The sequence below is a fragment of the Bos taurus genome, chromosome 7, assembly GCF_002263795.3.
Source record: "Bos taurus isolate L1 Dominette 01449 registration number 42190680 breed Hereford chromosome 7, ARS-UCD2.0, whole genome shotgun sequence".
In the NCBI taxonomy this organism is placed as follows: Eukaryota; Metazoa; Chordata; class Mammalia; order Artiodactyla; family Bovidae; genus Bos; species Bos taurus.
This window is the reverse complement of record NC_037334.1, coordinates 52,931,942-52,959,623: the sequence shown is the minus strand read 5'-3', so window position 1 is coordinate 52,959,623 and position 27,682 is coordinate 52,931,942. Positions and strand designations below refer to the sequence as shown.

General features: G+C 56.9%; 1 protein-coding gene across 5 annotated transcripts; it reads left to right on the top strand.

The window, feature by feature from the left end:
- The first annotated feature begins 1,284 nt into the window (after positions 1-1,284).
- Positions 1,285-27,682, top strand: PCDH1 (protocadherin 1). Of its 5 annotated transcripts, XM_024994063.2 has the most exons (6): positions 1,285-1,466; positions 9,986-10,848; positions 13,817-16,012; positions 21,329-21,548; positions 22,489-22,527; positions 23,657-23,743. In XM_024994063.2, exons 1-5 carry the CDS (start codon positions 1,427-1,429, stop codon positions 22,512-22,514), a joined length of 3,345 nt encoding a protein of 1,114 aa, XP_024849831.1. In that variant the 5' UTR covers positions 1,285-1,426; the 3' UTR covers positions 22,515-22,527; positions 23,657-23,743. The 5 variants fall into 5 exon arrangements, 4 of the variants coding, with proteins under 4 accessions (XP_024849831.1, XP_024849829.1, XP_024849832.1 ...); XR_009495060.1 differs by lacking the exons at positions 22,489-22,527; positions 23,657-23,743 and adding an exon at positions 18,640-20,771 and having other exon boundaries at positions 21,329-21,414; XM_024994061.2 differs by lacking the exon at positions 22,489-22,527 and having other exon boundaries at positions 23,657-27,682.

Here is a 27,682-nt window from a genome sequence, read left to right as displayed (position 1 = left end):
GAAGGGGAGATAGCAGAGGAAAGAGACAAGGGGTAGAAGAGCGATAGGGATGGGAAAATGCGGTTGGATAGGGACGAGGAGTCAGAGGCCAAGGCAAATAGAGACGCAGATATCGGTCATCCCGTATTAGACCTTTCCACACCCAGTGACAGTCATTGCCAGGAACACAGTCTTTCTCACTCTTCTGAACTTCAACCCTCTGCATTGGCTTATCCATGGCGAAAGGCTGGAGGTCGTATTGGACTGGGGTACTTAAGAGCCTCGGGTACCAAACCCTGAGCGAAGGAAAAGGAATTCCCAGGCAGCTCAGCCACCTCTAGATGGCGCCAGAGAGCCAAAACTGAGTGGGAGAAACTGAGTTATCGAGTGTGTGAGACACTGCGTGTTGCCACCGTGTGAGTCGGTGAGTGTGAGTGTAACAGAGAGTGTGGCACTGCGAGGGCGTGTGATACAGGCCGTGACACCGCGCGGCTTCGCGGGGTAGGGACCCGTGTGACTCAGTGTGAATATGTTTGTCACTGGTAAATGTGTTGGGGCCACAGCTCCATGCCGCCCAGAGGACAGGTGATTGGGGGACCCTCTAACAGCCCGAGCTGAGGCGCGTCACCTCATCTTCACACTTGCATATTTCCCCAGTCCTCATTCTAGGGGAGCCTCCGGGTCCCATTACCCTCCCCCTTCCACGGTCCCCTCCGTAGCCCCACCCCCAAGACTTGCTGCGGCCACCGACGCTGACCGCTCTGCGGCTTCGGCCAGAGGGGGAGGGGTGGACTTCCCCAGAGCGCAGTGGGAAGGGAGGGCCACTCGGGGTGCTCTGGGGGTCTGGGCAGGAAGAACGTGGATCTGGAGAAGCAGATGCCCAGAGAAGGCATCGGGAGACATTTCCCGTGCCTCGACTTCCCAGGGGGGCAGAGTAAAGGACAGGTGTTTGAATAAGGTTGGGAAAGGAATTTGGGAGGGGTTCCAGATGGGGGCACGGGTGGGATAAGTGTAAACTGAAGAGCCTGGGAGGGGGACAATCTGCGTATACGGGCCTCGGGTAGCGAGGAGACAGCAAAAGGGGTCCCGGCTTTGCGGAGCGGTGCTGGGGTCCCCTCCCAGCAGAACCAGAGCGGTCCCGAGCTCCACCTCCCGGCCACGGAGCGGGGGGAGGGGGACAGGGAGGCGGGCGGGAGGCGGGCGGGCGGGCCAGGAGGGAGGGGGAGGGAGGGGGCGGGCCCGGCTGTGCGCTCCGCTCGCTGCTGGCTCCGCCGCCGCCGCCGCCGCCGCCGCCGCCGCCGCCTCACACACTCCGGGAGCGGGAGCGCGGCGCGGACGCGAAGCCGCCGGGGCTGCTGCGCGCAAAGCCAGCCGGAGCCAAGCCTGAACCGCAGCGCCAGCCCGAGCCGTGCTGAGTCGCAGCCCGGGCCGGGGCCGGTGGCGGCTCATGGACTGCAGGGCCCGCGGCCGGCGCTGCCCAGAGTCGGGTAAGGATCGGTGGCGGTGGAGGCGGCGGTGGCTCCCGCCCGTGAGCGGCCATGGCCGGCGGGAGCCGAGGGAGGGGCGCTCGGCCGAGCGAGGCCACGGGGGCCCAGTCGGTGCTCCGCGTGCCGGGGTTGAATTGGGGGGCGTTTGGAAGCTCGGAGTGGGGGTTGCGGCCGGGGCACCCTGGCCTCCAAGGTCCGCCGCAAGAAGCCAAGCGAGGAGAGGGAGTGCTGGACTGGACCCCAGCCTAGGCGCCCTGCACCCCGGTGCGCTTGGAGCTGCGAGCATAAGGGGGCTCCGGGAGCGCGAGAGATGGAGATGGTTTGGGGCAAGAGCGCAGCCCCCAGTTGGGGGGGCATTCCCCGAGGACGTAGCAAGCAAGGACCCTCATCCACAAGCACACACACTTGTTGGGCGACCGGCTCGGATCACTTAGGCGCGTCCAGCTCCCCGCGGGCACCCGGAGGGCCAGACCACGGACATATCTACACACATACATACATATGTGCACACAGGCATACCTCCCGCACATCAGCGCCCGCTGGGGCACCGTCACTAGCTGAGAATCCGCTTCAGCGCCTGCACGCTCAGCGGCACGGACACACAACCTGTGGTCCTACAAAGCAATAGAACACAACCGGGGGTGACATTCGGCGACTTGGACACACAAACGCAATCTCGTGCTCTAAAACAGGAGTGTCACGGCCACAGTTAGCCAGATGAACACTCAAAACCCAGTCACACACACACATATTCCTTTAAGGAACACACCCTAACATAAATTATGTTACACTCCTTGGCCAGAACACAGGTACACAACGCGTCTTGCTTGCACCCCTCGATTGCACCCATAAACACAGAACCCAGTGTTTCCGCACACGCCTTGAAGGCATACACCCTAACACAGCAAGTGGCACCCACAACAGCGCTTCACGGTCACAAACACAGTTTATTGCTTCCCACATCTTAACACTGGATTCCACACACACCTTCCACCAACAATATCACATTACACCTTGCGGGGTATACACACAAACACACGCGCTCTGTCCCTCTCCCTCAAAGGCCAGATTCCGTCCTGGGAAGCTGCCGGGCCGCCGGGAGAGCCCCTAGCGCCCCTTCCCCTTATCACGATACAGGCAGTGTAAATATCGGCGGCGGGAACCCTAGGGGCGGGCTGGCCGGACCAGCTTCCCCGCCGGCGCCTCCCCCACCCCCACTCCCGGGCCGGCCGGCTGGGTATTCCCGGAACAAGCTGGACCTGGCAGGCCGCGCCACCCCGCCTCCCCGAAGCTCCGGGGCACTAGGCCCTTTTGCAAAGGGTGCCAACCTTGGGCAGTGTTTGCGACCCTCTTCGGACCATTCAGTTGCGTTCTCCGAACCACCTGGATCCCCAGTAGACCTGGGTCCCACACACCTGTGTCTCTCTCACACCTGGGCGTCCCCTGCGCCAGGTCCCGGCTGCAGGCCAGAGTCGTGTGCGCGGGCGAGGCCCTGGGACCAGGAGGGCACGCGCGGCACGCGCAGGAGCAGAATTGGCAGGCGACAAGGACTCGCACTCCTTCCCCCCACCTACCCTCGGGAGCCCAGACTTCTGGCCTCTGTTTCTCAGCAGTGGCCGGCGACCATTCCTTCTAGCAGGAAATATTCGGGGCGGCTCTGACATCTTTCATGATTGAGAGTAGGGTAAAGCCCCCTTTTCTGCTGTCCGCGAGAGGCTCGGTTTTACGAGAATTTCTCCTCCGGGCCGGGCTCGCCGCTTTGTGATTCCGGCTCCGGCTTCTTCCCTGCCCCCTCCCGGCGCCCGCGGCACGGCTCTCGGCGACGCCGGCTTGTGGGGGTCCCTAGGCTGAGACCGGGAGTGCGGAGGAGGAGGGATTCCCGGCGGCGGCCCCTGGGGCAGGGGGCGCCTGGGGCCCGCTGGTGAGGCGCATTCTCCCGGCGCCGCACTCGCGTCTCGCCTCGGGCTCGGGGAGGCCCGGCGCCGCGGGGGTGAGGGTGGGGGTGGGGTGGGGCCGAGAGATCCCGGGGATGCTGGAGGAACTGCCGCTGTCCCACCCCCGACACTCTCCAGTGTCCTCTGGGAGGAGATGCCCCGAGCGCAGGGTGTGTGCCGCGAGCGCCCGCTGACCGCAGCGGTGTAGGTTGGGGTCTGCCCCCTCCGGCCTGTCCGGCTGAGTCTAGTATGTCGTGCCGGAAGACGCCGAGGGCCTTCCATTACCTGCTTTGAGCCAACCCTTGGTAGCTGCCTGGAAAGAGGGCGCCCAGAGGTGTTTGTGACAGCCAGAGGTCTAGGTGTGTGGGGGTTAGGGGTGGGGCAAGTGTTACTTTCTTGATGTGGGGGTCTCGGAGGATTGAGATCTGTAATTATAACTAGACCAGGGCATGGGGTGGATCGAGGAGGGAGGGATGAGAAGGGCCTCCAGAGACTGCTGAGCAGGATAGCAGGGGAGCAGGTCTGGTTTCAGTTCTGGCTGCATTTAGTTTCTCCCCTTCCCTCCCACCTAGTCCCCACCCCCAAAAGGGATTTCAGCTGGAAAGGGGCGTCTTGCTGGCAGAGGTTCTGCTGCTGTGGCTACTTGGTCAGGGGACCTGGGCTAGGTAGAGATGGTGAGCTAACTGCTTCGGAGTGTGGGTGGAAGGGTCAGGAGAGGGTCTGGGAGGATGGAGGGAGGAGCTGAGCAGGAGTCAGGGCTGGGGAGAGGAGATGGGGAAGGAGGAGATCCTCACATGGGGTGAGGGCTGCCCCTACCATAAGAGAGGATAGTTGGTGCTGCAGAGATTATTTCAACCATGTATTGAGCTCCTACTGTCTGCCAAGGCCCATGGTGGGTGATGAGGATGCAATACTGTAGTAAGATACACAACTACCCTTGCCTTCATAGGTCTTCCCAGCTGGCAAGGGATTTGTTCACTTATTGATGAAACCAGTGAGCACCTACTGTGTGTCTGATGCTGGAAATGAAATGCTCCATTTAGATAGAAAGATATCACTCCTTTACAATAGACCTTAATGTATCAGCTCTCATTTAATCCTCCCAAATAATTTCAAGAGGCAGGATTATTTCCATTCCACAATATAGAAATATCTTCAGAGAGGTAAAGTCACTTGGCCAAGGTCACACAGCTAGCAAGTGGTGGAACAAGAGTTTGAACTCTGACAATCTGACTCAAGAATGCAGGTGCCTGGAAACTCCACAGAGGCTAATAGTGGGTTGTGAAAGAGAAGGGAGAGGAGCTGAGGGCTGTGCACTTATTCACTGTGGGAAGCCTCTGAGCAGCTCCACCCCATACAGCCCAGCTTGCTTGCCCTCCTTTCCCAGATGTTTGCTTTGTCCTTTGGTGTTTTGTGCCCGCAGTGGTGGTGGCTGTTTGTTACACTGCAGGGGTGGGGGTCACAGCTGACCTGGCCTCTGGGGCTGTGACATCTGCCCCTGTATGTTTCCTCTCTGGCCACAGCATTCAGGAGGAAATGGCCCCTGGTCCCCGAGGTAGGCTGGCAATGAAGGTTCCAGGTGACCCCCACAGCCGTCCTTCTTCCTGCCCAGATGTTGACACAGATGGCATTTTCCTTGGCTTTCCCTGGCCTCTGCCCTCTCACCTCACTGCGCTCGTGGAGCCTGAGAAGAATGAGTCACTGACCCTCCTGAGGCTCTGACTGCTCAGGGTCCTGGGTTCCCAGTGTCACCAGGTGGAGGTGGGGACACCCCTGCCGGGAAGGCAGCCAGTGCCTGGGCAAGGGCAGATAAGGCACTAATGGCTTCAGAGGCTGCCGTCTGGGACTAATGACTCCCTGTAACCAACCACCAGGACAAAGTTCAGGGATGGTGGGAGCAGGAGTAGGAAGGGCTGCCTCACTGCCACTCCTGGCTGTTCTGTTCTCTCTCCCTGCATCCAGGGAGGCCTGGCGTCCTTCCGTCCTTGAACCCTAGACCCTCTCTTTCTCTTTCACTCCTTGCCCTGCAGGTTTGGCAACCCAGGGATTGTGTGTGTGTGTGTGTGTGTGTGTGTGTGTGTGTGTGTGTGTGTGTGTGTGTGTTGGGGGAGGGGGGGGTACATAGCAACCAGTGATTTCTGTTGATTTCTCTTCCTCCATCCAGCCTTTTCTCAACTCATGTGGGAAGGCATTCTTATTTCTCAAATCCCAACTCTTCAGCTTACTAGGAGCTTCCCTGTTGGCTCAGTTGGTAAAGTGTCTGCCTGCAATACTGATGACCCAGGTTCAATCCCTGGGTAGGGAAGATCCCTTAGAGAAGGAAATGCCAACCCACTCCAGTACTCTTGCCTGGAAAATTCCATGGACGGAGGAGCCTGGTAGGCTACAGTCCATGGGGTTGCAAAGAGTCAGACACGACCGAGCAACTTCACTTTAACTTTTCAGCTTACTATTTCTATGACCTAAGGCAGTTATTCTTTCTGAGCCTCAGTTTTATCATATGTACTATGGGAAGCCATGTAATAATAAACAGGACCCATTTCAGAGGATTGGGAGGATTAAATGGGAAATGGATGTAAATGTAGTAGAATCTCTGGGAGTGTTAGAGATGATGATGGTAAAGGTGATGACAGAAATTATACTTCATTCTTAATTCCAAAGACCTAGAGTACCTCAAGGTTGTTCCCAGAAGGTTCCAGACCCTTGCTGCCTCCACCTTGCTGCCTGGGGGGTTTCTCCAGGCCCCTCTTCCAGAATCAGAATTCCTAAGGGTGGGGCCAGATTGTACTCATTTTAAAGGGACTCTTCAGGTACTTAAAGAGCCTAGCCTTCTTCAGCTCTTGATCCTACTCTCGGCAAGCCTCTCCCAACCCCTGGAAACTCCCCCTGCCCCCAACCGTCCTTGCCTTGGATATTCCTTTTTAGTGTTCCTCCCAATCAGAAGTTAGATGCCACAATCCTTTCCTGACTCCTAAGGGTGACAGGGGGGCTTCCCTGGTGGCTCAGTGGCACAGAATCTGCCTGCCACTGCAGGAGATGCAAGAGACGTGGGTTTGATCCCTGGGTGGGAAAGATTTCCCTGGAGAAGGAAATGGCAACCGGCTCCAGTATTCTTGCTTGAAAAATTCCATGGACAGGGGAGCCTGGTGGGCTATAGCCCACGGGGTCGCAAAGAGTCTGACGTGACTGAGCGACTGAGCACGGGTGACAGCAAGAGTGAGAGAATGTGTATGAGTATTAGGAGGCAGGCGGGAGGTGGGGAGAATGTGTCACAAACACGCTATGTTTGTGCTGCCTGGGAGGCCTGAGGGGTCAGAGCCCCTGGTTGTGACCTGAGATGGGGAAGAAAGCCCCCGAGATTGGTGCTTAATCTGTAGCTCTTAGAGCAGCTACAAATCAAAGTCACCCTGACGCTGCCAGACCACGGACCTCTGAAGTTGTAGCCAAAATTTGTGAACATTCGTTCTTCTTGGAAAAATCTGCCATGTAGTTTCATAAAATTTACTAAGGGGGATGTGACTCCAAAAGGTTGATCTGGAGAGAGTGAGTGGAGGCAGGCTGTCACTGCTTTATTTCTCCTCTTTGTCAGGTTTAAGCCCCACCCAGCCAAGACTTGGAGTTGGTGCTCACAGTGATCCCATATAGTGTGTGTGCTGTGCAAGGGAGGGCAGAATAAGGTGCCCAGAAGGGAATGAGGTTCTTTGGAGATAGGTGTGTTTGGGTTGGGGCTCGATGGTAGGATGAGCCCAGTGCCAGGTCCATGCGGAGAGGGGAAATGGCTGAAGGATGGATCCAAATAGAGCGTCAGATAAATTCCTCTCTCCTTTAAAGAGATTAAGATTGCAGCTGGGAACAAACACACACTACTCATCTGATAACAGCCTCACGTGTGTTGAGCCTATTAGTGGGAGAAACAACCAGGGAGGGGCTTTGCTTGTGCAAGGAATCTGCATTCAATGACCATTTGCTGAGATCTAACCTACACAAGAAGGGTTCGATCAGAGCCCGGGGAGTCCTCAGTGGAGTGGAGAAAGTGGGTGAGGACGAGCAGTGAACACACACCAAGTTCCAGGATAGGTTAGCTAAAATAATCGCAGTCATTCATTAGCTGCGACTGAGCACCCACTGTGCTGTGCGGGGGGCTTCCCTGGTGGCTCAGTGGTAGAGAATCCACCTGCCAATGCAGGAGACCCGGGTTCAATCCCTGGGTCGGGAAGATCCCCTGGAGAAGGAAATGGCAACCCACTCCGGTATTCTTGCTTGGGAAATGCCATGGACAGAGGAGCCTGGTGGGCTACAGTCCATGGGGATGCAAAAGAGTTGGACATGACTTAGCGACTAAACAGCAGCAGCAGCAACTGTGTGCAGGGTCCAGGGCGAGGCCCTCAGGATGGATATACGAGTAAACAAAGCAGAGGCTCTCTTAGTTTCTGCTCACAGAAAGACAAACCATTCACAAATTATTCCCCAAACAGCTACCTAACTACATCGGTAAGTGCTTTGAGGGAGCATTTGTTGAGTGCCCATGTGCTAGGCATTCAGCCCATATGATCTCAAACTCCCTAGGAAAGAGGTAGTCATATTCCCATTTTACTGACAAGGAAACCGAGGCTCTAAATCAACTTCTGCAGCTCACATGGTCAGGACGTGGGCAGCTGGGGTCTGCCTCAGACTGCCTGATGTCACAGTCCCTGCTCTCTCCATCCTGCTGCCCTACACCTGTCAAATGGGTACAACCCAACAAAAGTGACAACCAGTCATGGGTTAGAATGGTGAGCTCCACAACGACAGACTGCATCTGTGTTCCACTGCCCATAGAGCAGTATGTTCCACTGTGTTCCATAGAGCCTGGAACATTTTAAGTACCCAATAAATGTTCCCTGAAAGCATGAATGAGCACTGTAGTGAGCCCAGCTCTGGGAAGGGGATGAATGCAGGGAGCCCTGTCCCTTCCTTCAGGATGCTTGGGGAGGTGGAAAACACAGGACTAGATGCACAATATGGGGACTGAATAACACAGGCGGGCGGTGTCCCCGGCTGCACGGTGATTCATTGCCGAGGGATTGGTACGCACAATAAGTGGCTGTGAGTTGGAGGAAGGAGAGGTCACTGTGGGCTGAAGAGGCTGGGAAGGCTTCCCGGGTGACCAGCGGCTGCCTTTAGTGGGGTGGGTGTGGCCTGTCACAGGGCCTTGGTAGGATTTCCAGGTGCGGGGCACCTATTCCAGGGGCAGGCAAGGAGCTGGGGACAGGAGATCCAGCCTGAGCCTCTGTTGAAGATGCCAAGCCAAAGACTTTGGATTTGCAAAGCAGGGCTGGTTGTGGTGTGGTGGTGCTGGAGAAGAGGAGGTAGTCAAGGCTGGTACTGAGCTGGAATCTGCTGACACACAGCTCAAAGCTGAGGAGACCAGCAGGAGCAGCAAGCTGCTGTCGTGACTGCGGTGCAGATTGTGGTTGGCTGGGGCATACAGGTCTCTCACTGGAAGGATTTGGGGGTGGGCAAGGAGAGGCAGATGCGAGATGGGGCTGGACCGGTTAAGGCCGGGAGGGGCCAGGTGTGAGGTAGGGGCCAGATACACACTGGGAGACTGAACAGACGTGTGGGAAGTGGTCTGGGCAAGGCTGCTCGTGTCATCGGCAGCCCAATCCCAGTTAGACCTGCTGGACTCCTAGCTTCTAAGGACGGGCCAGGGCAGCTCCCAATGCCAGTTCCAGGGCTAGTCAGCTCTGACCACTGACTGCCCTGACCCCAGTATTGACGTCTGCTATCTTCCACGTACCTGCCCATGTCTCTCCTCCCCACCGCCCCCGTGGAGAGCGAGGGCGGAGGAGCTGTGTGTGTACACACAGGTGTCCATGCTCAGGGGCATGTGTGTTTGCAAGGAGGTCGGGGAGGGAGAACCCCTATTCCTCAACCTTGTTTGCAAGCCTCGGTTGGGGCCCTGTTCAAGCTGGCCCTTTGTAGGGGTGGGCACCCTGGTTAGCAGGGTGATTAGTGTCAGAAGAGGATTTGAGATGTCCTACCTCACATGCGCACACTGACTTGGCATCTCAGAAGGGATAGGAACGTGACGTCATCCCTTCTGCCTGCAGCCAACTTGAGCGGCCCTCAGCGTGGGCGGTGGTGATGATTGGGGTCTGGGGAATGTGAGGGTTCCTGCGTCTCTCTCCTACTGTGTTCATGGCAGGGGGTGGGGGGCTCCAGGTCTCGCCCTTGCACTTGCTGTCTCTCCCTATCTCAGTATCAGGGTAATTAGCATGGGTGACTAAGGCAGGATGCTGGTGAGAAGGAGGTGTTGGGCAGAGAGCAGGGAGGGAGGGAGTGTCAGGTGGGTCCGGGCATTCCAGGGGCGGGAACTGCTCTAGACCTGTTCCGGCGCCTACCGGCTCCTCCAGCTGGAGCAGACACCGCTGCTACTCTGGGCTGTGGGTGAGACTCCGGGTTCTGGGTCCTGGAATCGGTATTCTCTCTCCTGGAGATCAGTGTGTGGGTGGGAGAGGGGGAGTTGGGGGTGGCTCTGGGCAGCCCTCAGAGCCTGGGCTCTCCTCCCAGCTGACCACTCTGTTCTGTCTCTCCCCCTTACAGCTCTCCTGATTCTGGAGCCTGCCCCAATGGGGCCCCTGAGGCACAGCCCAGGCCCCGGGGAGCGACGTCTGCTGTTGCCCACCCTGCTGCTAGCACTGCTGCTGCTGCTGGCTCCGTCCCCAGGCCATGCCACTCGGGTGGTGTACAAGGTGGCTGAGGAACAGCCGCCCAATACCCTCATCGGGAGCCTCGCCGCTGACTACGGTTTTCCCGACGTGGGCCACCTGTACAAACTAGAGGTGGGCGCTCCGTACCTGCGGGTGGATGGCAAGACGGGCGACATCTTTACCACAGAGACCTCTATCGACCGTGAGGGGCTCCGTGAATGCCAGAACCAGCTCCCTGGTGAGCCCTGTATCCTGGAGTTTGAGGTGTCTATCACGGACCTTGTGCAGAATGGCAGCCCCCGGCTGCTGGAGGGCCAGATAGAGGTTCAGGACATCAATGACAACACGCCCAACTTCGCCTCGCCAGTCATCACACTGCCCATCCCCGAGAACACCAACATCGGCTCACTCTTCTCCATCCCGGTGGCTTCGGATCGAGATGCTGGCCCCAACGGTGTGGCGTCATATGAGCTGCAGGTGGGGCCCGAGGCCCAGGAGCTATTTGGGCTGCAGGTGGCAGAGGACCAGGAGGGGAAGCAGCCGCAGCTCATCGTGATGGGCAACCTGGACCGGGAACGCCTGGATTCTTACGACCTCACCATCAAGGTGCAGGATGGTGGCAACCCCCCACGTGCCAGCAGCGCCCTGCTTCGGGTCACCGTGCTCGACACCAATGACAATGCCCCCAAGTTCGAGCGGCCGTCCTACGAGGCTGAGCTGTCTGAGAACAGCCCCATAGGCCACTCAGTCATCCAGGTGAGAGGCCCCTCCATCTGTCAGGGTGACCCACTCTACCCTGGGTCTACTCTACCCTACGTCTTCCCTGCTCTACCCTGTGGCTGACTTCCATTTAGAAATGGGAGCCCACCCCAACCTCGTGAGAATTCCCTTCACTTAAGGGCAAAACGGTCAAAATACTGCAGCGAGATCTCTTTTCCCAGCCCCTGCTTGGTGAGACTTTCCTACCATACCCCAGCAGGGGAGTGACTTTCCTCTGTCAAGCTATTTACGTGACAGTGACACAGCATAAGTACAGTGATCCCCCATCCCTGAGGCGGAGTCAAGTTGGAGAAACCTCTGCAAAGTGAAACCCCCTCCCAAGTCAAATGACATTCTCCTCCCCAGCCAAGCGAGCTGAACAAATGAATCGCCTTTTGTCCAAGTAGATTCTCTCCAGAGATGGGAATATCTTCCCAACCAGGGGCCCGTTAGCCAGATGAGAGTTTCCCGAGGCTGAAAGCCACAGCCTACCTTTGCCCATCCCTGACAGTCAAATGAAATCATTTTAGCCAGGTGAGTCCTCAGAATTCTAGAAACTGTGCTCAGATATCTATACATCTGTCTCCTCCCCTAGGCACTGGGCACCCATGGATATGGGGTACTGGGCACAGTTGGGGGGTTGGTGGCCTCTGTTGCAGTTCTCAGCACCCCTTTCCATGGGAACTGCCCCAGGGGCTGGGCAGCTTGGCGGGGCCAGGGCCTGGGAGGGAGCAAAGAAAGCGTCCCTGCAGACAGGTGGGTGTATCTCGTGCTGTCATCTCAGCCCTGGCCTCCTGCCAGCCCCAGAGCCTTTCTCCTTCCCCATGGGCTGAAGTTGTCTGTCTTTGATGTGAGGGAGCTGAGGAGGGCTCAGACTGCCCTGCACACCGTTAGCTGTTCTGGGAAACCATTCCTTCTACATCCCCAAACTGAAGCAGGGCACAGGGGGAGTTTGGACCTTTATTTAGTGGCTGGTGGACTGGAATCTGTAGAAGAAAGACAGAGAGAAGGGAGACAGACAGTCGGGGATGGTGACTAATCATAGCCTAGGTGCTGGGCACTGTTCTGAATACATTCTGTGTATTATATCATTTAATCCCCATAGTACCAAGTAAGCATTATCCCATTTTACAGATGGGGAACTGAGCCCACAGAGATTAGGAAACTTTCCTCACGTCACCCATCTGATGTGTTCAGATCCCACCTCGGCCACGTCCAACAGTTTGACTTTAGAGCCCATGGGTATAAGAGTCAAGAAGTGGGATGAAGCAGGACAATGGGGCATAGACGAGGCTACAGGTAGATAGAGCAGAAAAGAGAGGATAGGAGAGAACCAGCAGTGGGAAAGAGGCTGAAGAACTGAGCAAGATGGGAGAGAGAGACAGAAGTCAAGAGTCAGAGAGAGAGGTAAGCTGGCACGAAAGGCGGATAAGGAGGTGGGTGACCAAGCTAGAGACAGGGAAGCAGACAGTGGGAATCATAATGAAAAGTTGGTGACAGACTGAGGGGATGGAGGGGCGAAGAGAAACTGTTAGAGGAGTGAGCAGAGATCAAGCAGTTGGGAATCCTGACCCATGTGTCTTGACTGTCAGAAAAAAATCCTGATGGGAAGGAAAGACACTAGCAGTGGCCCATAGAGTGTCAGCACTGATTTTCAGAGGTGAATGGATGGATGGCTGAATGGATAAACAAAAAGAGAGATACATGGTATTTAGGGAGCACTTGGCACGTGCCAGGCAGTGTTAGACACTTTTACCAATAACATCCCATTTAATCCTCATCACTACCTTGTGAAATAGGTTCTATTATTATCCTCCTTTTACACATTTGTAAACTGAGGCTCGAGGATGTTAAATCATTGGCCCAAGGTCACGTTATTGGGAAGCAGTGGAGCTGGGATTTGAACATAAGACTCTGTTGCTCTGCTCCCCAGAGACTCTGCCTAGTTGCACCCATCTGGTCTCATCTCCCCACACACACTGCCAACGCATTCTGCTGGGCTGTGACCTAACTCTAGATCGCATGTTTCTGCCTGACCGGTGCTCCCTCATGGCCATTCCCACCTGGCTCCTGTTCCTCCGTCACCACCCGTGTTTGTGTAGACTTGGGCCGGGTGCGCGTCGGCCTCGGCGCAGAAGGGCGTGCCCACTGCAGAGGGACAGGCAGTTCGTTGTTTGATGCTGGGAGCCCAGCCTGCTGCCAGCAGGCTCTGTGGCCTGCACCAGTCCCTCCTTCTTGGCCGCAGGCTCGGCCGGATTCCTCAAGTTGGTGCCTAGCCAGCACCAGACCTGGGAGGAGAAGAGACTTGAAACAGGTTTCCCCGGTTTGACAAGGGTAGTGGCCTGGCTTGGCGGGCTCCCTCTGACCCACATCCCTATCTGGCTGTTTTCAAAAAAAGCAGTCCCCTCACCTGTGGCCTCCAGGTGGGCATGTGGGTCTCCATTCATGTACAAACACACACGTACACAAACACACATACCTTCTCACATAGTCACAACACGTGTATGTTCATGCATGCCTATTATACACATATGCCATACATACACACCAGCTCTACTACTCACACATTCCCAGCTCTTCAGAAGGGTTGAAGGTCAGTTAAATTGGGTGGAAGGGCTACCCTGGTTGCTAGCTGGATCCTCATCCCCACGTTTGGGTGGACTAGTATAGAAATGATAAGTAGAGTTCAGTTCTGCCCTGTCCCATCTCTAGTAGTTAGCCTGCAGCACCATCGAGGATTTGTGGGCTGTTATCTGTGCTCTTCAGGGAAATAGATCAGTAATATCAGCTACAGTGTCAGGAACTGGGAAAGGGCAGGGCTTACACGTGCTGCTTTTGGAAAGGCTGCCTTATTAGATTAGTCATGTCTGCTGTGCTCCCTGGAAAGGCAGCCCTGGTGTCCCTTAATTTGCTATCCCCAAGCTAACCCAGCCCTGTTTCCCTCGATTCTACCCCTGCCCTGTAGGTGAAGGCCAACGACTCAGACCAAGGTGCCAACGCAGAGATCGACTACACTTTCCACCAGGCACCTGAAGTCGTGAGACGCCTTCTACGACTGGACAGGAACACCGGACTTATCACTGTGCAGGGCCCCGTGGACCGTGAGGACCTGAGCACCCTGCGTTTCTCGGTGCTTGCCAAGGACCGTGGCACCAACCCCAAGAGTGCCCGAGCCCAGGTGGTGGTGACTGTGAAGGACATGAACGACAATGCACCCACCATCGAGATCCGTGGCATAGGGCTGGTGACGCACCAGGACGGGATGGCCAACATCTCAGAGGATGTGGCGGAAGAGACAGCTGTGGCCCTGGTGCAGGTATCTGACAGAGACGAGGGAGAGAATGCGGCTGTCACCTGTGTGGTAGCAGGCGATGTGCCCTTCCAACTCCGCCAGGCCAGCGAGACGGGAAGTGACAGCAAGAAGAAGTACTTCCTGCAAACCACCACCCCGCTCGACTATGAGAAGGTCAAAGACTACACCATCGAGATTGTGGCCGTGGATTCTGGCAACCCGCCACTCTCCAGCACCAATTCCCTCAAGGTGCAGGTGGTGGACGTCAATGACAATGCGCCTGTCTTCACCCAGAGCGTCACTGAGGTCGCTTTCCCAGAAAACAACAAGCCGGGTGAAGTGGTTGCTGAGGTCACTGCCAGTGACGCCGACTCGGGCTCCAATGCTGAGCTGGTTTACTCTCTGGAGCCTGAGCCAGCTGCCAAGGGCCTCTTCACCATCTCACCTGAAACTGGAGAGATCCGGGTGAAGACATCCCTGGATAGGGAACAGAGGGAAAGCTATGAGTTGAAGGTGGTGGCAGCTGACCGGGGCAGCCCTAGTCTCCAGGGCACAGCCACCGTCCTCGTCAACGTGCTGGACTGCAATGACAACGACCCCAAGTTTATGCTGAGTGGCTACAACTTCTCGGTGATGGAGAACATGCCGGCACTGAGTCCAGTGGGCATGGTGACTGTCATTGATGGGGACAAGGGGGAGAACGCACGGGTGCAGCTCACGGTGGAGCAGGACAATGGTGACTTTGTTATCCAGAATGGCACGGGCACCATACTCTCCAGCCTGAGCTTCGATCGGGAGCAACAAAGCACCTATACCTTCCAACTGAAAGCTGTGGACGGTGGTGTCCCACCTCGCTCAGCTTATGTTGGTGTCACCATCAACGTGCTGGATGAGAATGACAACGCACCTTTTATCACTGCCCCTTCTAACACCTCCCACCGGCTGCTGACCCCCCAGACCCGACTGGGTGAGACGGTCAGCCAGGTGACAGCTGAGGACATTGACTCTGGTGTCAATGCCGAGCTGACCTACAGCATCGCTGGTGGCAACCCTTATGGACTTTTCCAGATTGGGTCACATTCTGGTGCCATCACCCTGGAGAAGGAGATTGAGCGCCGCCACCATGGGCTGCACCGCTTAGTCGTGAAGGTCAGTGACCGCGGCAAGCCCCCACGCTACGGCACAGCCTTGGTCCACCTGTATGTCAACGAGACTCTGGCCAACCGCACGCTGCTCGAGACCCTACTGGGCCACAGCTTGGACACACCGCTGGACATTGACATCGCCGGGGACCCAGAATATGAGCGCTCCAAGCAGCGCGGCAACATCCTCTTTGGCGTGGTGGCTGGTGTCGTGGCCGTGGCCTTGCTCATCGCCCTGGCTGTGCTCGTGCGCTACTGCCGGCAACGGGAGGCCAAGAGTGGCTACCAGGCTGGCAAGAAGGAGACCAAGGACCTGTACGCCCCCAAGCCCAGCAGCAAAGTTTCCAAGGGCAACAAAAGCAAGGGCAAGAAGAGCAAGTCTCCCAAGCCTGTGAAACCGGTGGAGGATGAGGATGAGACTGGCCTGCAGAAGTCTCTCAAGTTCAACCTGATGAGCGACGCCCCCGGGGACAGTCCACGCATCCACCTGCCCCTCAACTACCCACCAGGCAGCCCTGACCTGGGTCGCCACTATCGCTCTAATTCCCCACTGCCTTCCATCCAGTTGCAGCCCCAGTCGCCTTCCGCCTCCAAGAAGCACCAGGTGGTGCAGGAACTGCCGCCTGCAAACACATTCGTGGGCACCGGGGACACGACGTCCACGGGCTCTGAGCAGTACTCCGACTACAGCTACCGCACCAACCCCCCCAAATACCCCAGCAAGCAGGTAGGCCAGCCCTTGAGGCTCAGCACGCCCCAGCCCCCACCCCACCCCTACCATGGGGCCATCTGGACCGAGGTGTGGGAGTGACGGAGCTGGTGTCTTGAACCTGCTCTGCTCACCAGCCCAAGGCAATGGTGGGAGGTGGAACCAAAGGTCAGGGAACGCTGGGACCGGCAATGACCCTGCTGCCTCACCCAGGCTTGGAGGGCTGGGCCCAGTGAAAATGGAGGGTGCGTTCTGTGTCCCCCCACCCACTGCCCCTCCCCACTGGGAGAGGCCTGTGGTTTGTTACATCCTGGGACAGGACCAGATGCTGGGTGCTGCAGGTGGGGGCTGATGGGCAGGGGAGCAGAAGGGTTTGGAGGCAGAAGCGTGGAGGGAAATGAAGACTTAAGTCTCCTTCAAACCTGGATCTCTGTCTGAGACCAGCCATGGGTGCTTCTGTGAAGGGGAAACAGGGAGACCTGGGCCCTGGTGGGTAACCAGGTGGGGACTCTGTCAGGGAGGGGGGCCCCCTTTCTGCCTTCTCTGTGTACTGTGTGTTACCCTTTTCCCCACCCCAGACTCCTGGGCTGGGCCCCCCATTCCTCTTCCCCCATCCCAAACACTTCCCCCTGATAATAAAGTTCTCTATTTTTGGAGTTTTGGTTTCTTATTTTCCTGGAAGTGAGAGAAGAAGTGAGAGAGACTGGAAACAAACCTTTGTCTGGAGGTCCTGCCTCAGTGTCCCCATCCCTGCTCTTTGTCCCTCCCCATGTCCCAGACCTGCACCTCTCTGCCAACCGTATCTTAATTGATCACCTTCCCCCCCACCAACCCATGACCATGACCAAGTCCTTGTCTGGGTGAAGCACCCTTCAAAAAGAAGTGTGTCCAGCAGTGTATCCCTCTCCTCGTGGTTTTTAGTGTTTTTTTTAAACAATATTTATTTCTTTAGGCTGGGCCAGGTCTTAGTTGTAGCATGTGGGATCTAGTTCCCTGAGCAGGAGTCGAATCCCAGGCCCCTTGCATTGAGAGCACAGAGTCTTGCCCACTGTACTACCAGGGAAGTCCACCTCCCCTCATGTTTGTGAGGCCTCCCTGGGAATGATGCCCTTCATCAAGAAAGCAGGTGGAGAGACACCCAAGTCCTGACCTTTCTCCACTGACTAAGACTTGACCTTTCCCCTCTGTGCAGACTGAGCAGTTCCCAATAGAGCTCAGACCAGAGCAGCTGGTAGGGGTAGGTGGAGTGCAGTCTGGCTGCCTCAGGTAAAGGCACAGAACCTTTTAATTATACTAGGCAACTTCACTAGAGGCAAGATCTTCCCAAGTCCCTTTCCCAGCCTCTTCATCCCTGTACCACTCAACACCCAGCAATTAGCCTGTTTTGCCCTGTCTTCCCACCAGGGTCACCAGCCTGGGCTGCCGGGAGGGCGGGCCCAGGGAGAGGGGAGGGAATCCTCCAGTGCCGTGGGCCAACCTGCTCTGTGTCCCTGGACCTGGGCTGAGGCACCCTAGATGGCCCTCTCCCTTCCCTTCCTTCAGCTCCTTGCTCTGGCCACCCTTAGCTGCTAGCTCTCATTCACTCTCTCTCTCTCCGTCTCTCACTTCTTGCTCTCCTGGGTCTGCCCTGTCGCTGGCTGTGCCCAAGGAGGAGGCTAAAGTCAGAGTGAGGGGACTCAGGTCCTGGGGGAGTCTCTGAGGCCAGAGGCAACCTGTGTCCATGGTAACTGAAGAGGCTTGAGACACTCCCAGGAGGTCCAAGGCGCCAGCTCTCTATTCTGATTCGGTCCACAAACTCCCCAACGCCCTGGAGCACCCCCAAAGTGAAAATCCTGGGGGTTTTGGAGGAGTGGGGCATGGGGAAGTGAAATCTGGTTTCATCTCATTTCTCCTGGACGAATAAGCATCTCTCGGGTGGCCTCCGGCAGCTCCTGACCAATCATCCTTTCTCTCTTGTTCCTCTCCTTGCTGCCGCTGCCTCTCCCTCATTCTTCTGTTCCTGTAGCTCTTTCATCTCTTTTTCTTTTCCGAAGTCTGAGGGATTATCCTTTACTCGGCTCCAGACCAACCCAGGGATGGAGCCACACTGCACATTTGAACATAACCAAGTCATGATACCGCTGTTATCATCAAAACACATAGGCTGAATCCCTACTGTGTGCTCAGCACTGTGCTAGACCCTGAGGGAAAAATGGTCATATTTCTACAAGACATACAAGTGAAAAGATGAGGCAGTTCGGAATCTTGGTGTTGCTTCTCGCCAGTGAGAATGCCACATAGAAAAGCTTTTCCCAACTTGTTCTGCCACTACTCGCTTTCTTTTTTTTTTTTTTTTTGAGTCCTTAACAGGTGCAACGTACCATGCTAAGCATTTTATGTGAATTAGCTCATTCAACGCTCATAACTCTTTGTGAGTAGGTCATTTTACAGAAATGAAAACCAGGTAGCGATGGAGTCAAATTCAAATCATCACGAGATCTGGTTGCCAGAGTCTGCTATTTTCCATTATGCACTTTTTGACTAAGTTCAGATTAACCTAATAAAGGCTCTACAAAGTTCTGCAAGAAGGGAGAAACTGTTAAGCTTTGTATAACTCTGGGTTTTCCACATTTATTTGACCATGGTGTCCCCTCCCTTTCTTTGAGGCATGTAGTATGAGAAGACATGGGAGTGGGCTCCTGAGAGGGAAATGTGCACCTGAACCAGCTCTTCATGAAGTGAGGAGCAGGAGATGGACGGGAGGCTGAGCCAGTCCCTGAGGCAGGAGTGAGTGTCACCAAGCTGGAGGCAGGGAGAGGGCAGAGAGGGGACTCTGAACGGAATGGAGGATGGAGTGGGGAGCTGAGACAGGAGATTGGAAGGTGTAGGCTATAGAGGACATAGATAGCTTGTCAAAAGTTCCTTAGAGGAAATAGGAGCCCCTGAAAGCTCTTGAATTTGGGGTGAACTGAGTTTTAGAAAGTTCACTGGAGTGTATGATGGATTTAAGTTGGTAGAGGTGAAGGTACAGGACTGAACCCCTAAGGTCTACGCAAGGATGGTGGCGAAGGGAATAATGGATGGATGGATCAGGCTGACGTTCTGGAGAAAAGACCCACAGGACTCAAGGAATAATTGGATGTGGGGTAGGGGTGGGGAGTGAGGGGAGAGCTACCAAGATTTCCAGATAGATACCATCCTTCTGAGTCTGGATAAGGGGGATAATGGTAAGATCATTGCCCATGCAGAAGCTGACTGAAGAAAAAGAATTTGGTTTCAGGCACGTTGAATCTGAAGGGTCCATGGGGACACCAACTAGAAATATCCAGGAAGTGTCTAGAACTTCTGGACTGGGGTGTTTGAGACAGATTTTGGACATAGGCTTTTAAGATTTATTTATTTATTGGCCACACTGCACAGCATGTGGGATCTTAGTTCCTCAACCAGGGACTGAAGCTGCGCCTCCTGCAGTGGAAGTGTGGGATCTTAACCAATGGACTGCCGGGAAGTCCCTAGACTTTTTAAAATTTGATAGTCATAGAACTATAGGGAATATTTAGTATTGAGTATGACCCAACCCTCCATTTTAAAGAAAAGCATCATAGAAAAAGACCAAGTAATGTGTATTCCAGGAGGCAGGATTGCAGCCTTGGATTACCAGGCACAGGTTCTGCAGGGACGGAGGGCTGCTGGCTAATGTCTAAAAAGAAAACTGTGAAGAAAAAAACATTTGATAGCCGGGCTACTCTGTGCCTCCCAGAGCTCCTGGAACCTATCGTCAGGTCAGTTTGGGAGATCTTGTCTGTTATCACCCAGACCTTTCAGTGTTTTGGATCCCGACATGGATCTCAAGAAGGGTTGCCTGTGCCTGAAGATGGAGTGGGAGGCAGGGTGGGCAGGCAGCTCCCTGTGCTGACGCCCTCCCCGACCCCAGCTGCCTTGAATGGGACACAAATTGTCTACGGTATCAGGAGGGTGGGTCTGCAAACCTGGACCACCTTCCATCTCAATAACCTATTGAGAGTTTTAAGAACAAAGCAGCACAAAGTCAGAGGATTAGAGGGAACCTGGAGACTCATCAGCAGGGGCCTGGGCATGGGCTGCTCCCACCCCTGGCCTCCAGGGGCCCTTGGTCTTCACCCTCCACAACTCCTAATTTCTGGTTGGTAGGAGAACCAGTGGTAGTCCCAGGTGGGTGTTTGGGTGCTTGGTTGGTTGTGCCAAGTTCCAGGCTGAGGTTGCCAGGTTCCTGGGATGATCATTAACCCATGGCAGGCAGACGGAGCTGGGGCTGGGAGCAGCCTGTCACTTTTGCACTCCCCCGACCCCAGCTCCCAGTCTAAATCCTGAATCCACCAAGCCGGCAGCCCCTCCCAGAAGCTCCTTCCTGTTTCCTAGAAGGAGTCTCCATCTGAAGCCAGTCTTCTGAATCCCTGATGGATGCCGCCTCCCCCTCCTATGCCCAGGTCCTCCTGGGCCCTGCCCTCTCCAGTAATACTGTTTCCTGATATGGAGGGCTGGGGAGTTTCCATTGTTCTGCCACCCCACCCCCAAGGTGCCCTGATTTGTTATCAGGCTCCTTTTCCTTCTTCCTTCCCACCTTTTTCCACTCCCAGGCCTCTCTGAAGGGGAACAAGTGGGGACAGGGGCTGAGTGGGAGAGGACTCAGCAGGGAGTCCTGCCTATGGCATTACAGACCAGGGGGCATTGCAGACCAGGGGTGAGGAACAGAACCTCAGAAAGCCGTTAGCAACCCCACTGGATGGAGGCAGTAGGAAGTTATGGAGCAATGAAACAGGTGAGGAGCTGGAGTCTGGAAGCTGCTATTTGGAAATTAGGGAACTGTTCTGGTATTGGTGAGCTGTTTTGGAATGAGGAGTGTGTCCTGCTTTCAGGGAGCTGTTCTAGAAACTGGAGGCTTGCTGGTGTTTAGAGGCTATGCTGGAATTAGGGGAGTTGGCTGGTATTGTGCTATTTTGGTGTTGGCTGTCTGGAATGAGAGAGGCTGTGCCAATACTGGGAAGCTGTGCTCTAACAAATGGTTGTACTGGATTAGGCTTATCGTTGCTGGCCTGGGGGCTATCATAACACTGGGGCCTGTGCTGTGTTAGGACTTCCAGTGTGTGGTCCTGGCTGTCCTGGGAGCTGTCCTAGAATGAAGGGCAGTCCTCTATGAAGGTGTCTGCTTTCTGGGGGGCTGTGCTGTGCTGGGGGGCTGGGCCTCTTCTTGGTTGCTGCTGAGGCCTAGAGGACTAGAAGCTCTGGGTGTAGGCTTGGCTGGGGCTGCAGCCTGGTGTGGTGGTGGGCCCGTGGGGCAGGCTGGCCGGCCAGCAGTGACATTTCCTCTCCCCGCAGTTACCTCACCGCCGCGTCACCTTCTCCGCCACCAGCCAGGCCCAGGAGCTCCAGGACCCGTCCCAGCATAGTTACTACGATAGTGGCCTGGAGGAGTCTGAGACGCCATCCAGCAAGTCGTCGTCAGGGCCCCGACTGGGTCCCCTGGCTCTGCCTGAGGATCACTATGAGCGCACCACCCCTGATGGCAGCATAGGAGAGATGGAGCACCCCGAGAACGGTGAGGGGCGTTGGCATGGTCGGGCACCCCAGGAATGAGTAGAAGCCTGAAAATGATGACAAGACCTTACAAAACAGCCTCCATCTCTTGAGCTCTTCTGTGGTCAGCAGTGATCACTGTGCAGAGTGCTTTCTGGCATATATTCATTGAATCTGCATAACCACTCTGATTTGAGATCTTTATTGTGCCCACTTTACAGTGGAGAAAACTGAGGCGCAGAGAGGTTGAGTCACTTATCCAAAGTCATATACAGGAAGTGACAAAGCTGGGAAGGATTCAAACCCAGGCTTCTCTGATTCCAAAGACTTTGCATTTAGTACTACTCTATATTGCTTCCTGGGAACAGGGACCCCAAGAATGGGGGCTAGAGGGCTCAGACAGTGGTGAGGGAGCCTTGAGGCAATCTTTTGATATAATGAGGGTCAGAGGGCCTTGAGGATGCTCAAGGGACCCTGGATGCTCTAAGGAGCCCAGAGAAGGGTGTGATGGTCCCCGGGGGAGCAGGAGATGGTTTGGCTGAGGAGAGGAGTGGTGGGGCTGGGAAGGGGAAAGTCTTGTCTGGGAGAGGCTTGGAGAGTGATGGCAGAAGTGAGGTCTGGGCAGGAGCAGTATGGGGACAGATGGGGGATGTGTTGTCAGAATGTATGGATGCAGTGCGTGTCTGTGTGAAGGCATCTGTGGTGGCCCACAGTGGGGAGCCTAAATCAGCTTGCCCTTGGGATAGACAGACTCTCCAGCTTGGAGCTTTCCTCAGGTCTCGCCCCCTCCCTCAAGCCGAAGTCCCGAAGCCCCCCAAAAGATGAAAGGTTCCACACCTCACCCCGCGGGCACAGGTTGTTGTCTGACCTCCCAGGCCCGAGGTCTCAGAGTGTCCTCTCTCCCCACCCTGCCCGTCCATACGCGATCTCACTCCCGTCTCGTCCTTTTTGTGCCCGCGCAGAGCCGGCTGGCAGGAGCAGGCCCTGAGGCGGACTGCCAGGTATGTGGGAGCTGCTCTGGGGTCTGGGGTCTGTGGGACTCGGCCCAGCACCCAGCCCCGCCCACCCAGTGCCCGTGCTCTGCTCCATGCCATGTTGGGTCCCCACTCTGCCCTGAGCTAAAGAGCCTGGGTGCTTTGAGGGTTAACGACAGAGCTGTCCCCTTCTCACCTTGCGCTGGCAGGAGACCAAACCAGGGTGGGTGGTGCCAGGGGAGCCCCCACCCCAGGTGGTGCTGCTCAGTCATGTCCCTGGCAGGGGGCGGGGAGGTCACCGCCTGGTGCTGTCCCCAAGAGAGGGCAGGACAGGGGCAACTGTGACAGGAAGTGCTCCAGGCCCAACCGTTCCCATAGAGACCCCGGCTGCCCAGCAACCACACCGGCTACTGCTGATGTCAGGCGGCCAACTCCTGTTCCCGTGGGTGTTCTGGGCAGGGAGCCGGGGCAAGGCCAGGGATGGTGGTTGCTGTAGGGGCCAGAGTAAGGCGGGGTGGGGCTGCATGAGCGTGCTTGTGGCTATGTGAGTGTGTGCTTCTATGGGAACCCCTGGCTTTGTAGTGGGGCCTTGCTGTGCTGGGGTGGGGTTTCAGGACAGCTGGGGGCATGGTGAGGCTTAAGGGGGCTCAGAAGGAAGATATGTGCCCACCTCTGTCTGAGGATAGAGATACCCGGTGTAGGTTTGTGCGTCCATGCCTATCTGAAGGGAAGGCTATGGGTGTGTGGGGGGAAGGGGGCGACAAGGGAGAAAGAGATTGTGTCTGTAATGAGGACAGGGGTTTCCTCATCCCTATCTGAGGGTAGGTGTGCATGTGTCAGCCTGTCTGGAGGTAGATGACAGAGTGCATAGATGGGTTGTGCGTGCACCTGTCTGAGGGCAGATACAGTGGGTGTGTGAGAGGAGAGCTGGAGGATGGGTGAGGGTGGAAGAAGGGAGGTGTCTATTTAAGGATAGGCTGTGTGTGAGAGTGTACACTCCGTGGATGGTGGGAGGGTGTGTGTGCCTGTGAGCTTGGTGGGCAGGAAGGGGTGTGCACTCTTGTTCCAAGACAGAGTGGAGGTGCTGTTGGGAGGCCATGGAGCAGAGCCCTCAAAGGCTGCCCTGCCTGAGGACCCTCCCCTTTCTTCCCTGCAGACCTGCGCCCTCTGCCTGATGTCGCCATGACGGGCACCTGTACCCGCGAGTGCAGCGAGTTTGGCCACTCCGACACGTGCTGGATGCCAGGCCAGTCGTCTCCCAGCCGCCGGACCAAGAGCAGCGCCCTCAAACTCTCCACCTTCGTGCCTTACCAGGACCGAGGAGGGCAGGAGCCTGCGGGCGCCGGCAGCCCCAGCCCCCCGGAAGACCGGAACACCAAAACGGCCCCCGTGCGCCTCCTGCCCTCCTACAGTGCCTTCTCCCACAGTAGCCATGATTCCTGCAAGGACTCGGCCACCTTGGAGGAAATCCCCCTGACCCAGACCTCGGACTTCCCACCTGCAGCCACACCGGCATCTGCCCAGACAGCCAAGCGCGAGATCTACCTGTGAGCCCCCTTCTGGCCGGCTGGCCATCCCTTCCCCAGTCGCCGGCCAGCTCCCAGGTGGGCCCATTCCAGGGTCCCCGCTCCTGACTCCTCCAGCGTGGACTTCCCGGCCAGGGCCCTGAGTGGGGGGTGGGGTACTGGCCTCATGACCACGCTGGCCCTTCCCCCATGCAGGGTCCAGGTCCTCTCCCTTCACTTCATCCCCCAGACCCTAGGGAGCCCCCTCTTCCCCTTTATGGGGCTCCTCCCAGCTGATGCCCAAGAGGGCTCCTCTCCGATGACTAGGCTCCCTTCCCTCGACTTCCAGGGAGCACCCCCTTACTTTGGGCAGATAGTGGAGTCAAGGGTGGGTAGCACACTTTTAACTCATTGTTTCCCGGATGGCCGACCAGGGCGGGGATAGGATGCCTCTATTCCAGCCCTGCAGCAGGGCTGAACTGGGGAGCCCCCCTCCCTGGGAACTCCCAGAGGAAATTCAACCACCAGGCGCTCCCCGAAGGGCTGTTGTTACCAAAGGTGGGGTGGGGATGGGGGTGAGAGTGGGGCAGAGGCCTTGTCTTCCTGTACTGCTCCTGGGCCGGCCCACCTGCCTGCCACATGCCCATGCCTGGTCCCATCTGGGGGCCCCCCCTTCCCCACTGGTCATGCAGTGTCTGTATATAAGGACCTTGGAATGATGTCCCCATTTCTGCCTGATTTGCAACTTTTCTTGTTGATGTTGTGTTGTCTTGGGGGACCCCTCTGGGGGGGACCTGCCCTATGCCCCCTCCTCCCTGCCGCAGTGCCCCCCACCCCAGGCCTCTACTGTTCCATGTTGTAAATACCCCTGGGGCCATGGTGGGATGGGGGTGCAGGCCAGGGAAACAAAGGGTGGGCGGGGGTGAGGGTAACATTCGCCTATCAGCAGAGCTGGGCTTTTATTTAATTTTTTTTAAGAAACAAATCTCTATTTTTTTGGAACTGTTACGCTGTGCCCTGGTGGGGGGAATCCCCGCTCAGGCTGGCCCCCACATCCAGATGAGCATCACAGAGGGGCCCTGAGGCTGTGGGGGGCAGCTGGACAGGGGTGGGATGACTGTGCCTCTGGCCTGGTCGGGTGAGTTGGGAGCAGGAAGGTTTGTTCAGGGGGTGGCTGGTCGCTGCCCCCAGTAGGGGGTACCTGCACCCTGCCCCCTCTCTGCCCCCCACCCCCAGCCCCTGCCATGACTGACCCGTCAGCCTGTAAAACCACCATTGCCTTGATCTCAGGGGGTGGGAAGGGCGCCTCAGGGCACCCTGGGCTCCAGGCCCCCTTCTTCCAGTTGGGCTTCCCTTTGCCAGGGTCAGGGGTCCCATGGGGGTGGGGAGATTGGGGGGCAGAGAAGCCCAGTCAGCCATGATGAGGTGGGATTCTTTTCTTCACCTCAGGGGGCCAGGGTGTGAGGGGCATCCTGCAGAGCCTCCGTCTCCCACTGTGGCCATCTCAAAGCCTCAGTCCCCCTTCCTTCCAGAAACCCCCACTGCCTTGGCCCATACCTCTCCAGCTCCCCAGGAGCCCAGGCTGGGAGGCTGGAGACTCAGGGTATGGCCCTTGCTTGACTTCGTCTAAGCTTGGGGGGGTCGGCCCAAGGGTGGGAGGGGTGGGTACAGGCTGCTGGGTCGTCTGGTGCCTTTGGGAGCTGTGTTGCTGGGGTCTTAACTCCTGTATCCCCAGAGACCCCACCTCCACCCCTGAAAGCCATGGGGCTGAAGAATCACCTTATTCTCTGCTCCTTGCCCCTAACTTGGCTTGGGGTAACAGTGCTGGGAAGGAGAACATTGTTAGGCTTGTGGCCCCAGCATCCACAGCCCTTCTATGGAGGGCAGGGTGTAGAGTGGGCTGGGGTGGCAGCAACCAGGTCCAGGGATTGGCCAAAGGCTCCTTTCCCTCGGGGAGGCCCAGGAGGTGGGCTGGGGCTGGTTAAAGAGACAGCCCCTTCCCCCTGCACAAACGGGGCAGGTGCAATACTGGTGGAGTTGGTAACATGAGTTGCCCAGCTGGTGGGTCAGTGGCTTTGAGGGCTGTCCTGGGTCCTGGAGTTCAAGATTCTGGCAAGATTGTATGCGGCCCATTTGCTTGGTGGAGAGGGTGGTCCAGACAGGAGGCATTCCTGGGGTCGGCAGACTCCCCTTGGAAGCCCCTGGTGGCCTGGGCACCCTGCCCTGGTCTTGGAGGCCCCTGAGCACTAAGTGGAAGGGCAGAGGAGCACTTTGCACAATGGAGAAGCCAGAAGGAAGAGAGTGGCCCAGGTGGCCAGGAGGGCTGAGAAGCACAGAGGAGCCCTTCCCACAGGCAAAGGCAGAGCCCCTAGCCCCCTGGTTGGGGTCGGGGCACTGAGTCTGTCACCACCTGGGCACTGGAGAGGTGAAACCAAAGGTGGGCAGGGGGTGGGTGACAGCACTGGGGACCACTCCAGTTGGTCCTAGGTCTGTGAAGCCCTTCCCCAATGCCTTGTGTCGCGTACAGTTTTATGTACAAATAGGCGACATTTGGCCAGAGGAGACCCCGCTCAAACCCAGCCTGACCCAGTCAGTGTCTTCCTAGAGGGGACCTAGTCTGTCCTCACCCCCTACTTCAGAGCATGTCTCTTGGTCGGGGGAGGGTATATGGGGACATACTTCTCTCCTAGGGTCCCTGAAGCGTGTCTCACTTCCCCCGGGGAGAGTCTCTGGGGCATCCCTCACCTCTGGGGGCTCCCTAGGCCCTATCTCTCCCCTTGGGAGTCTCTAGAGGGATATGTATTCCCTCCGGGGACCATGGGAGCATGTCTCCCCCCTACCCAGGCTCTCTGGGGAGCCTGTTTTCCTCCCAGGGTTCCTGGGAGTACTTAAGGCATGTCAGTCTTGGGCCATCTCTCTTCCCAGGGAAGGGGGCTATCTCTGAAGCATGTCTGGGAAGAGATGTTTCTGGCCCTCCCCGCACCTCTCCTCCGGGGTGTCTCTGACCTGCAGCACTTGGGATGAGACTGGGCAGCTCTAAGTTGTCTTTTCTCCTAGGGGCTCTGGGATACCTCTATCTCCTGAGGGCCCAGCCTCTGGAGCCATTTCTTCCCTGGACGGGGGCTGTCTCCTGGTGTTGGGTTGGCTTGTGTTGGCCAAGAGAAAGCCTCTTAGGGGGCGTCTCCACGTGGGACTTCTCTGGGAGGGGGGACTGTGTCTCGCCCATGGGGTTTCCGGGCGGTGTGTCTGCCCGTGGGGAGGGGGAGACTGTGTCTCCTCGGGTTATCTGAGTGGGGAGGGGGGCCGTGTCTCTCTCGTGTGTTGGGGGGTGGGGATCAGGGAGGGGGGTTTTGGGCGCGTTGGGTGCCCACACTGGGGTCGTGTTTCTCTTGGTTCGTGCCACTTCCCAACGCCTCGCTCCTCCCGGGAAGGGCCCCCGCTCCGCCCCCACTCCACCCCTGTCCCTGGCGCTGCGAGCACAATCCCGTTGATTTGTAATGATTTCTGTCTCTCTTGTCTTTCTCTTTCTCTGACCGCCCCCCGCCCCCCGCCGCGAGCATGCGCAGGCACCGCCCCTACCCCTCCGGTTCGGTTCGTTTCCGGTTTGTTTGCTGAGCTGTCAATGAAAGACCCGTGTAATTATTCCCGAGCTTTACAATAAAAGTGTGAAAACCGGA